The 12,982-nt window shown below is 41.5% G+C and overlaps 1 protein-coding gene across 5 annotated transcripts in view; it reads left to right on the forward strand.

The window, feature by feature from the left end:
* ABAT (4-aminobutyrate aminotransferase) overlaps positions 1 to 12,982 on the forward strand; it is a 61,555-nt gene that overhangs the window by 40,370 nt on the left and 8,203 nt on the right. For all 5 annotated transcript variants that reach the window (XM_071570781.1, XM_071570783.1, XM_071570785.1 and 2 more), the window contains 8 exons: positions 450 to 547; positions 1,329 to 1,358; positions 1,926 to 2,043; positions 7,392 to 7,441; positions 10,907 to 10,987; positions 11,492 to 11,584; positions 11,953 to 12,015; positions 12,565 to 12,628. In XM_071570781.1, coding sequence (XP_071426882.1) covers positions 450 to 547; positions 1,329 to 1,358; positions 1,926 to 2,043; positions 7,392 to 7,441; positions 10,907 to 10,987; positions 11,492 to 11,584; positions 11,953 to 12,015; positions 12,565 to 12,628 — 597 coding nt within the window. The remainder of the gene's footprint in view (positions 1 to 449; positions 548 to 1,328; positions 1,359 to 1,925; positions 2,044 to 7,391; positions 7,442 to 10,906; positions 10,988 to 11,491; positions 11,585 to 11,952; positions 12,016 to 12,564; positions 12,629 to 12,982) is intronic.

The raw sequence follows: 12,982 nt of genomic DNA on the forward strand, positions 1-12,982 counted from the left end.
GTGTGCTTTGAGTATTGCAGAATGTCACACTGGATTTTTCTTGTGGACTCCATCAAGGCTTTTTTTGCTATTCTTGGTAGCCAACCAAACGATCTCTGCATGGGAGTGGGGAATTCATGGCAAAGGCTTGCACAAGGCATAATGGACAGACTCAGCAACAGAGGTGGAAACAGATGTGCTCTCAGTCCTCCAGTGCTTTGCAGCAGGATTTGCCTCTGTTTCTCTAGGGTTGCCTTGTAATTTCCCTTGATTTTTTTTTAAAGCCACCTCATTGGTATTAGTTTTATTTTAACACTTGTCAAAGATGAGATATTTAGTTCACTTCAGACAGCACAATGTAATTGATCTCATCTGTCAAGTGTTCTCAGTCAGGTAAGGTGTGGGTGTATCTTCTGAGAGAAGAGCACAAAAAATATGGTCTCTACTCAGGTTTTCATTATTTCTTACAGGACACAGGTATATCAGTCAAGCTGCAGCTAAAATTGATGTGGATTTTGATTATGATGGACCTCTAATGAAGACAGAAGTTCCTGGACCACGATCTAGAGTAAGTTCCCAAAGTATAGTAACTTGGTTTGTTGTTTTTTTCTTTAGCTGTGTCTAACTTCCTAGAAAACAGATTTCATTTCAAACCTTAAATCAGATATGAAGAAACATCAATTAATAACTCTACACCCACTTTTATCAGGAGGCTGAGAATAAAAAGCTTGTGAATGAAATGTCTCTCTCTGAGAGATGGATCTGAATCTCAACTGCCAACTTCCCATATGTTGTAATTCAAAGCAAAAGAGCATCAGTTTGATAAAACATCCCATCGGGCTTGGTCACTTGTGTTCCTGCTGAAATAAGACTTTGGTTTTGAAATGAAGTTTCAGTTTGCTGGATATTGTTTTACTCTGGCAGAGTCAATATTTATGCATGTGGTGGGGTTTGTGGGGGTTTTTGTTGTTTTTAATAGAAAGGAGCTGTCTTTCTAGAGCCAATGTGCCAGTATCTTTTCTGTGTGGCTCTGGCTTCTCGTATTTTCTGATTTCTCTCTTGTTTTCTCAGTTCAGTTGATCAATATAGAAGAGGCAGCTTTCCCTCTTTGGAGATTTACAGTTAAATTGTGTTTGCAGCCCGTTTAGCTGTGCATGCCACAGTTCATAGTTTTCACTGTAATATTTGCAAGAGGCACCATGAAAGCTCCTGTGGCAAGTAGAGTTGCCTGGATTACACAGGACTGCAGGGTTTACATATGACTTATGGGATCATAAAAAAGAAGCATATTCTCCTTCAGTGTTTGCTAATTACATACCTAAGACTCTTTGACATTTGCTTTTCTACAGGAATTAATGAAGAAGCTGAATGGCATTCAGGTAATTTGTCAAGTTTTCTGCATTCTGGGGGGTGTTACTACTGTGATTTCAGATCTTGTTTTAAAATCCTGGTTTGTATGTTTGTACCAAAAAAGAAGGGGAAACACTGACTCTGGGTTTCCATGCTGAGTACAGTATGATATATCTGTACATTTGAATAAAATCTTTTTTGTATATTTTGAATATTGCAGAGTCTTTTTTTTAAGCATCAGTGACTTTTCTTTCAGCATATGTGTTTAAACTATATCTGTTTAAAGAAAAGCTTTTGAGTTGTTACAAAGTACCCTGTGAAAACAAGGTATATTTGAGCCTGAGTTTAAAAGTACATCAGCCTAAGTATATATTGACTTCCTAAGATTAGCATCACCTCAAAATCTGTGCTTCATTTGTGTAGGAAAAGTGCAGACTTGCCCTTTTAACAGTCCTCTCTATAAATAACCTACAGTTAATTGCCATGTCTTTTTATTCTAGCATTAGATATTTTTATCAGATTTTGCTGTATAACCATTAGCTGCACCTTCCTACACACTGCTGCTTTTGAAAGCACTGTTTGTTTTTACCCTGAAGAATGCAGAAGCTGTGCACTTCTTCTGCAATTATGAAGAGAGCCGAGGGAACTACCTGGTAGACGTAGATGGCAATCGCATGCTGGATCTCTACTCTCAGATTTCATCCATCCCAATAGGTAGGAGACTGTAGTTGTACCAAAATGTTTTGCTTTGTCTTCAAGCTGTTATTTTCTTATCTCATGCACTGCCAGAGAAGTTGGTTCATTAATTGAAAAAAGCAGAGCTGACATAATATGCGCCTTGTTGTGATCAGAGACACCACACTGCTGTGTATTGTGTAGTGGTGGTTTTGAGTAGCTGAAGAAACTACAAATTCAATGCTTAAAGCTCATCTGAAGTACATCGTAGTGCCTGGAAGAAGCTCAAGTATTAATCTGACTTTGAATATGCAAGTTCCACAATTCAAGTTGTCTTTGATAGTTTGGATTTGTGCACTTTGTGATTCTGTATGTTATTTTTTTTAACATTAACAAGCATAACTTAAACATTTAAAATTTGAATTATACGCTCTAGTTAACATTTTAGTCTCAAAGTAAGTGAAAAAAACGAGTGGGCCATCTGGGCTGCACAGGATGAAACAAGCCCCAACACTGAGCTGTGGTGCTGAGTGAAAGTTAAAGGTGTCAGGTCAGCTGGGCTGAGGAACCAGACACGGGGCTTGGCAAGTGCTTGGGAAAGTCAGCTGATTTCTTTTTGAAGCATTTCCAGCAGCAGCAAGGCAAAGATGTGAGCCCCAGCTGCAAGGAACAGAGGTTTCAGTAGAAGTTCAGTTCAGTTTGCTTGTTCCTCATCCATGGCTCCTCTCAGTTGCTTAAAAATACCCTTCTGCAGAAGCAAAAAGAGAAGTGCTGGGGTAATTGAAAAGGTAGATGTTGTGCTAGGTATAGTACCTGTGATGACTCAAAATCCTCCCTACAGCCTTCCTTTCCTGGGAAACAGAACTTGGTCATGTTCAGGTTGTTACCAAATTTTTGGCATCTAAGACCCTGTGGCTGCAATGGGTTATGACTTATCCCAGTCTCCTTTGCAGGCAATGTTTTTGCTCTCAAGTAGCACTCAATAAATGTTTAATCCTTTCAGGACCCTTCATGTCTGTAGCCGATTTCCCTAAACCAAGTTGTGGCTATTTTGTATCTTTTAGAAGCTGAACTGAAGTAACTTTGTCACTGCTCACGTGGAAATAAGGGTGAGAGAGAGAGGCATAATGCTTGTATTCCAATGGCATTGGATTTTAGGTTTCTAGGAAAGGAGATGCATGAAGTGTTCATGATTTCCCATTCTTCACATGAGAAATACTGATTTGTACAAACTAGTGCTCAGTCATGTAGTCAAAGGAAAGTCAATACTTCCTCCAGAATGAAATTAAAGTTGTACAGACAGGCTTTCTGACCTTCTGGTGCTTGATGGTGCAAGCATACCTCTTTTACTATACTTTTGTGTATAAAATATTAAAGTATTAGAGGGGAAATACTTTCTAAATTGGCAGGGGCTTCTGCAGTTTACTTTGTCTGGTTGACTGAAACTGCTGACATAGATACAAGACTCCAGTGCCTGTAACTGACCCTCACCTGGGGCATCTAGTTCCTCCTTCACATGTGGCAGTGCTTTCTTGAGGACAAGCTGCTTTTTTGTTCTAGGGGCATGTTCCTCAGTCCTGAAGGAACTATAGCACAGTCCTCCATAGACCTCAGATAATGGCACAATGATGTGTAGTAACAGGGAGTAAATGGAAATGTAATACTTACAGGCTGACCTAAATCTAACACACAGCATTAATTTACATGTTTAAGTTGTACTGAATGACAACACTGTCTGAAGCAGACCAGGTTGCTAATAATGTCCCTCTTGGTGACAGAGGTAGGGCCTGGACCAGGAGACCAAAATAAGATCACGAGGTGCTTGCTAGTCATCTGTGCTTATCTCTCTGAAAGTAAATTCAATAAAACCTTTTATGAATCTGTCACGACTACCCGAGATTTAATAATGATCTGCTACACTATAATATATTTATCAGCAGAGGTTGAGAGGTAATAAGTGCCTGTGTGGAGAGATAAGAATTAAAGTATAAAAAGTCTCTAGGCAAAGATGCTCTGGGCTGTTTCTTGCCGAAAAACAAAAATTAAAACAGTTTTTACCACACTTTTTTGGGCAGCTGTAGCACACCATAGTCTTTTAAACCTGTGTCTAATCTGACTACTAGAGTTAGAACCCCCATGGAGCCAAATTCAAGAGGGGATGCTAATTGACATGTTTACCAGCAAATGCCCTGGAAAAACAAGTGAAACAATGTGTTTTTCAGTGCTGGGAAGGCCTGTTTTGTTTGGGGAGATGCAGACAGATGTAGTTTGATATTACTGACAGCAGCCTGCTGCTCAGTGCAAATGGTTATTGAAGCTTTCTCCATCTCACCATTTTAGCAGCCTCTAGTTTTTTCTCCTTTTGCAGACAGGTGCCTTCATGAGCCTGGAGGACATGTACGTTCTGTCACATTGATCCAGACACACAACAAGAGGGATGGAGCAGGTGCCCTTCTCTTAGAGCCAGCTCAGTCACTGTGATTCCTCCAAAGCTTTGTGCTGGTCATGGCAATGAAACAAGTTACTGTCTGTTTGCCATCCCAGCCCAGAGCCATTTGACTTGTGTATCATAGTTATAGAATGGTTATTCACCCTATTAGTTCTCCTGGTGTTAGTTTATAACTGTAAACCCACATTCCAGTTCAGCATCTTTCCACACTCCTACTCTTTCAATAGCAGCTGGACACTAAGGATTCTCCCTTCTTTCACTGGGGCCTGTTTGAGGAGGCACAAGCGGAATAGGGAATATTAGGAGCAACTCCAGGCTACTCAGCCTGAAGTGAACAGGACAGAGATCCTTTGTGTGTAGGAAAGGGTAAGTCATGAGCAATAGAAGGCTGGAGTTTTTATTACATAAGAGAAGATAAAAAGATCTTCATTTATCCTAACACCAGCAATAGGATTTCATGTTCTTACACACAATACCAGAGTTGATGTTTGAGTTTCCTAAGCGGTAGCAGCTATTTATAACAAAACTCTGTAAGGTTTGGGGATTTCTAAAACATTAGATCCACTTTCAAAGGTGCTCTCAGTGGTAGCCACAGCTCAGGCTCTCAGGGACACAACTTTAAACTGGGCCATTCCCCGCAGACAAACAACTCTTCCCATGATAGCAGATGCCATGCAGATTTAGTTGTTGGTGTCCCAAATAACTGCTTGTATTATCTTCATAATAATTTTAACAGATTTAGCAGCATGACATGCAGCTAAAACAATCTGGATATTTCCTTGTTATCAGCTAAAATATTCAAAACTGAATTTATAATTGATTTGTTAATGCAGTGGTCTAATGCTCCATTGCTCAGACAGCATAGTCAGGGTTGTTGTCATTCCACTGGAATGAGGATTCAGAGACACGATAAGCTTTTGTATCAAAATTAGAGTAGTATGACTTCTTGAGCAGTAGGGAAGATGAGGTTTCAAACTGTTTCTACAGGGAAATATGAAATACGATGTTAATCTCTGGTGATGGCATTTTATGCAGGAGAAATAAGGCTTAAAATTAAATTTTCTGGGCTTCTTTGAATGTTTGTTTTTTGGAGTTTTTTGTTTGGTTGGTTTATTTACATTGAATAAATTGGTTTTACCTGTAAGCAATCAAGTTATCTCATAGAATGTCAGTGGGTATAAATTAATCACCTTTGTTGTGTTACAACTGAAGCAATCTTACTATGTTCATTTCTGAGTAAAAAGGACAAATTGTTGCATCTTTTTTCTTCCTGTTTTCCTTACTTTGACAAACTTATTTGGAAAAAAAAAGTTGGTTATGAGAGAAAGTGAAAAGTACAGAATCTCTTTGTTTAGCAGGAGACAGCAATTGGTCAAACAGGTTTTTTGTGGTGATGCACAGCTGAGATATGTAAATCTATGACTGAGAAGGAAAGATCTCCAGAAAGGTGTCTTGGAATAACTAATGGGATGTGGCAGGTTAGGGATTCAGGTGCTTTTTAGTCCATGAGGTTCAAGTGTTTGGCTGTCTGTGCAGACAGACTCTTCCTGCTGGAAGGATGGAGATGATCATGCAAAAACATCTGCATATGAGGGGTGGAATCTGTGTCTCCCAGCCTGCAAGTAAACATGAGTGTGTTTATCCCTGAAGACCTGGATCGCAGTGAGGCCAATGCGTGCACACCTCAAACCCGTGTCAACAGCACCTCAACAGAGAGTGTTCAGAGAGTGTTGCAGAGGAGAGTGGTGACAAGTGCCATCCAACTGCCACAGGTGTCAAGGAGTTCTGTCAAGACTCTGGAAAAATCCTGCTGGACTCCCAGGGCTTCTCTGCACTGGGTCTGCCACAGCATGTGCTCACTGCATACATACCTCAGCAGTGGAACCAGCCCTGAGAGCTGCACTGCTGTGCTGGGCAGGCAGCCCTGCACCCTGAGGGACAAACAGCCCCTGCTGATAGTTTGTTAGAGCTTTAGAATGCACTGAAATTACCATTGCTATGTAAGCTTTCTTTGGGAAATGGTTAAAATATGGATTTTAGCCTGTCTGTTCCTTATGATCGGCTGCCAAAGACGAGAACTGCATGGGAGGGAAGAATAAAGGGGTATGAAGAAACACATAAATATGTGCTTCTAAGTTGATTTTATAGTGAGGAAAAGTCCAACCAGTTAAAAAGCATGGGAGGGGAGGTGTGAAGCTCTTTTGTGCCAGAATAATCAGTGTGACACTCAAGGAGGGTGACAATTGCTGAGAGACCACAGGTGTAGCAGCAGCCACTGCAAATGGACACTGCACAAGGAGGTTCCCTCGTGGTCGGTGTCAGGAGCTGTTTCTGACTGTGGCCTGTGGTCCATGCTCAGCAAGAGCCCTGGCAGGTCAGGTTGACTGAGTTCAAGAGCAGTAGCAGCTGCTTTGGGGTGGAGGAACTGGGAATGCTCTTGCAACACAGGTAAATGGTGGTGACTGTCAGGAACGGGGACTGGAGGGGCTGCACAGGCAGGAAGTGATCTCTGCTCCTCACTGAGGAAGAGAGATTCAGACATTGTACTGCAGTGACCAACACCACATGGGAACCTCAAAAGGAGAGTGAACAAGCAGTTAATAGTGTCAGTCCTGCAGTACTTGGTAAAAACTATGACACTTCAACCAGGCCCTATCAGGCAAAAGATCATTGTTGCATTTATTTTTGTATTGACTTTTAATATTCAGTACTAAAATATGTTTTGAAATCTCCTGACACAAAATTTGTACCGAAGTTCCAGATAACAGGAAGTTTGTCCTCCTTCAAAAGAAGTTCTATTATTAGTAGTTTAAAAATATACAAGTTACACAGAAACAGTCAAGCATTAAGTTAAGGTTATTCTCTAAGCTATGCTTTGCATTAGTTTATTGAAACCAGATGGAAATAACTGTTTTCTTTCTTTATTCTTATTAATTAGGTTACAGCCATCCCTCTCTGATAAAGCTTTTGCAGCAGCCACAGAACCTGGTAAGTGAATTAAAAGATTAAGTGCTTGCAGGGGTCCTCTCCCTCCTTGTTGTGGGTTTTCTCATTTTTTCTTAAACTGATAGTGAATGCTAATGATTCAATTTAATGTATGATAGGATCTGCTTGCTGTATTTCTCACTAGATGGAAAGAGCTTGGTAGTGTTTAAGAAGACACAAAAACCTCTGGAAAACTTCACAAGAAGAAAACATTTGGGTGATGAAAGCACTTGATATGTTTGCAGCCAGTTTTAAATCATAGTTAAATCTTAGTGTTTCCAATTAACCATTTTCATAATGTTCTGAGTGAAAATGTTTGAGCCTTTAAGACCTTGAGAGAGAATATAGTTTTTTGAATGTGATGCCCTCCATCTAGAATTGTGTGGGAAGTTTAGTTTCTTTTTAAACAGTGAGGGTAATGACTGATCCCCTTCTCATTACACTCAGTGTGAATCCTGAGCCATCATTTTGGTTCCCTGAGCTGATTTTCTTTCTGGAGGGTTCATTTCTTCAGGATGAAAAATTCTGCCTCCCCCAGAACTTAAATACTTCAAGTTTAAATAAACAAAACAAAACAAAAACAAGAAACCAAAACCACCAGGACTAGAAATGCTGACGTTATCAAAGGCAGATCTGGATATTTCAGAACAACTAATATTTCTAAATAGTTACATTAACTCATAAAAATTGTTTCTGAGAATAATATCTTCCTTATAATGCAACAGTAGGCAAAGCCAGATTTAAAAAATAAGCAAAACAACAACAAGAAACCCCAACAAAACCACAAAACGAACAAAAAACAAAACCAAAAGGCCCTGTTGCTTGGTGGCAGTTGCAGATGTGCCCACTGGGGAAGAGCAAGTAACAGGCTGCCAGCTCCAAGCCTGCAGTGAGAGGAACTCCTGCAAAGCCCAACATGAGTGGCACAACCAGGACCCCCCTCTCCCATGTCCAAGCACCAGAGATGTCCTTGGTACTCCATCCTGATTTCTGAGACCTGACTGGCTCAGTGAGGAAGGAGGCAGGGAGCCAGTGGGCCTGTGCCTGGCTGCACTCAGGATCTCTGGCAGGCTCTACCTGGGCACAGCATGGGCAGGATGTCAGGTTTGCAGTGCCAAGGGCAGAGACTGTGGAGAGCAGAGCTCGTGCCAGCCTCGCTGCAGAGTGTGTGCTGGGGCCAACTGCAGGTAACACACCAGCTTTGTGGGGAAGGGACTTCTTTGAGTGATACACACTGAGGGAGGGTCCTTGGTTAATGCTGGCAATGGGTTCGGTGTTCTCCTGGAGGGACTTTCTGTTTGGTTTCTCTGTAGTGCTCCATGTACCCTCTTTATAGCCAGCTAAGAAGAAAAGAATATGCATCTGTTCATCTGAGCCCACAGCAACTTGATGTCAATGTTCTATTTTTCTCAGTTCTGAGTATCTCATTAACTACAAAAGAAAAATACATTTTTCTGTGTAATGGCAAATGTTGTCAAATGACTGTGACAGCCCATAATCAAATTCACAACAAATTCATGGTCTTGCATCTCTAACTTCATTTGAAAATTTAAACTGAGACAAAAATCAAGTAAGATTTCTCACAGCTACTAAACAAAAACTTCTGTGTTAATCTGTCAGTAACATCCTTGCTTAGGTTTGCTTTTAAGCTGGAGTCGTTTGGAAGTAACAAATGAACAACTTGCAAAGTCCTAGCTGATACACTGTTATATCTTGTGGGATACTTGGGTTTCCCTAATAATCCTGATGAAATATCCTTCAGGTACAGTGTGACCAGTTATACCTCTTGCTGTGGTTCACACACCTGAACAAACAAGTTCTTACATTGAAGGATGCCAATAAATGTGCAAGCTTGGGCTGCACTGAAAATATCAATGTTTTGGGAGAGTCAGTTTGTCCCCTCTGGAGACCCATTAAGACTTAAGCTATCAAAGCTCAGCCTTTAATGTCAATGATTGCTTCTTCAACAAGAAAAACAACAAATAAAAAGAAGGGCAAATAATGTTGCTTTGCAGTTGGCAAATTTATTGAGCTTGTCCTTTTCTGAGAAAATTTAATTTAAAATAAAAAGTAGCATGGTGTGAATCAAATAAGATTACCTACAAAGACTAAGAGCAGTGATGAATCAATTTTAATCCATGACGTTTAAGTGAAATTAATTGCATAAATGTGACATTTATCTCTATTAGTGGACTGGGGAGACTGAGGGGCTTTTTCCAGAGCTGCTCCTTAGAAACTCCAGTGTGGGCAGCAGGATCGGCTTTCCCACCAGCTGCTGCACTGACACCAAAATTACTTTTCCTAAAGGTGTGAATCCTGATTTGGCCTGTTCACAAAACACTGCAGTTGAAAGGGACCTCAGGTGGTGTCTTGCCCAACCTAACCTTCTGCTCCAAGAGGGTTGGCTGTGAGATGAGACCAGGGTACTCAGGGCTTTATCTGGGATCTGGAAAACCTCCATGAAGGGAGACTGCACCACCTCTTTGGGCAGCAGGTCCATTGACTGTTCTCTTGATGAAAATCCTTTTCCTTATGTCCAAATTGGTACCTCCCATGGCTTGATTTATGCCCATGGCTTCTCCTCTTCCACCGAAGAGCCTGGAGCCTGGCTCCACCCCCTCAGTAACCTCCACATGCTCTGGGAAGGCTGTGTGCCTGTAGTCAGGTCTGTGATGACCAGGGCTCTTGCAGCAATGCAGATTCAGCTCTGCTGACAGACAGGGCAAGGCAGTGGTTGGAGTAAAGGATCATGGGAAACAGATGTGAGTTTAGCCAGGTAGTTTCCTGGCAGGCTATGTTCTCCCACTCTTAGGAGAGATCCCATTGCAACCACGAAGACTATTTCAGCATTATGTCCATGCCAGAGGAATCTGGAAGGCAGACAGCATGTCTTTGGGAACAGGGTTTTTTGTCAGAAATCTATTTATTGGAGTGCTGTGTTGCTGACCCTTGCATGGATGTTTGTTACCTTTCTCAGATGTAGCCCCTATTCTTTAAGTTTACCATTGTCTTGTTCTCCCAAGTCCCACTGCAGTAGTATCTGGAGGATGTTTTATAACCACAGTGTTCCAAAAGGGTCTGTCTTGAAGCTCAGTAAGGATGAAATGCTGCTATACTAACTGAATTTAGCTGCTCCAACTGAAAACAAGTAATAAAGTTTTAAAGCATATTTCCTGTGTGTGGCAAAAAGGGAGACTGAGCAACTAAAGTGGCAATATTGAAGAGGAAATGGCAGTATGAGTTATCATGCACCTTTCCTAAGGTGTCCTGCAAGAAAAGAGTAGTAACGATTAGACAGAAAAACGTATTCTAAAGTATGAGTATTAGTCCCTGGTTTAAAGTTCCATGTGCCATGATACAAATTTCTGCCTGGTATTTGTAATTAGAATAAATGATAGCTGCTTTGATATCAACATGTTTTTCCTGTGATAGCAGGATCTAAGAATTCCTCTTCCTTTGTCTTTTTAGAGCACTTTTATCAACAGACCTGCCCTAGGGATTTTACCTCCAGAGAACTTCACAGAAAAACTGAAGGAGTCTTTGCTATCAGTAAGTTTGAGATAACAGTGATGAGTTACCATGTTCTGTATTCAGGGACGTGGACATATCAAGGGATATTGTGGATTTTAATAGGGAGCATTACAGATTAGCTGTTAATCCATCTGCTTCCCACTGCAAGGAATGAGGTCAAACCTTTTTCCCTGACTTGACAACTGAGTGTGAGAACATCACATGTCAGCTCTGCACAGATGCAGCCTCTTCCATTCTGGGTTCAAGAACTGATGAGAAGACACATTTTCACTTACCTCCATTGACTGATAGGAGATAGTGAGATAAGTGGCTTCTCTGTCTTGATTTAAATTTGAAGGTCCTTGAGACTGAAACTGAATTGAGCCCTTTCAGCTGCTGTTAAAATTGACTTTCCTCCCCCTAGACATGGTTGGTCTCCCACTATACTGAAGTTCATGATGTTGAGGACTGATCACTATTATTATCACTTTGCACTATATTTGTGCTCAATATTTTGGAGTAATTTTCTGTCTTCCTTGACAGGTGGCTCCCAAGGGCCTGTCACAGGTGATGACCATGTCTTGTGGATCCTGCTCTAATGAAAATGCCTTTAAAGCAATATTCATGTGGTACAGAGTGAGTAAAATATTAAGATTTTTTGTAGGTTTATTTGTAAAAATGAGTTATTCATCATCAGAACTGTCATTGTAAAAATAAGTAAGGCTTGGAGGTTGTCTTCCTCTTTATAGCCAACCTGGTATACAATCTTTATTAAAAAGTGTTCACCTAAGCTTTGTTTTTTATTGTCACAACTTTAGAAATTATAAAGGAAAGGAAAAAGAAAGAAAATACAGATTGCAGTTAGTATGTTAGAGCCACAGTCAGGGTCTTCCTTGGCTCCAATCTGAAATATCAGCATTCCTAATTTGTGGTTTGGCCATAAATGCTGTTGGTTACAAATAACTACAGGAGAACTCTTGTTGGGTTGTTTGGGTTTTTTGCAGAACAAGGAGAGGGGCCACAATAATGTCACAAAAGAAGAACTGGAATCCTGTATGATTAACCAGGTAACATTTGTTCTTTACCACACCTCCAGATATACCATTGGCTTGGGTTTGCAAGGGAAGATTGGGAGGAAAAATTAGCTTTGCTAACTGTGAAGTGGGTTTTGTAAATTGAGGAAATGGTGAAATATAAACTGCTTCTGACAAACATCAGCAAGTCATGCAGGGGGGGCCAGCATGGGGCAGCCCCAGGCTCTCCTTACTGACCCCCACAGCCCTGATGCCACTCCTGGGCACATCCACCCCATACACATGTGCAAGAAGGGGCTGATTGTGCTGGATGCTCAGCCCTGTGTGAGCCCATCTGTGCAGGGATAGAATGCCAAGGTTTCCTTAGTATTAATGAGGGCGTCTGGGAGGTTGGGCAGTTTTTAGGGGGTGACCAATGTATTTGTAATGATCTGGGGGGCTGAGGAGGAGCCGGGTCAGGGTGCACTGAGGAGCTGCCCTGAGGGGCTCAGCTCAGGCTTGGCCATCCCAAGATACTGTGGCCTGGGGGTGTGTTGGGGGGCATGAGCCCCTTGCTGACCCCCCTGTGTGCTCTGCTTGCAGCCCCCCGGCTGCCCCGACTATGCCATGCTCTCCTTCATGGGCGGCTTCCACGGCAGGACCCTGGGTAAGCTGTGCCTTGTCCCTCCCCTCGCTCCTCAGCCCCTGCACTGACCATCAGCTCACTATGCTTTTGGAGAAGTGGGTTTCCCTCAGGCACACAGTACCAGTGGAGAATCTGTAGGTTTGTAAATATTCATCTTGGAAGCCCCACCAGTACTGAAACAGAGTGTTTGAGTGACAGTAGGAATTTTTTTAGAAGGTCTTTTATTTTCATTCTGAATCCAGAGTTTCCTGTTAATACTCATGAAAATCTAACTCCTGGGGTAAAATCTCCACAATATACAAACATGATGTCACTCATTTTTACCATTTTATATCAGCTCAATCCCTCTTCTAAGCATGTTACCTCAGAGTGCCG

The sequence above is a fragment of the Pithys albifrons genome, chromosome 16 (genome assembly GCF_047495875.1).
Source record: "Pithys albifrons albifrons isolate INPA30051 chromosome 16, PitAlb_v1, whole genome shotgun sequence".
Classification (NCBI taxonomy): domain Eukaryota; kingdom Metazoa; phylum Chordata; class Aves; order Passeriformes; family Thamnophilidae; genus Pithys; species Pithys albifrons.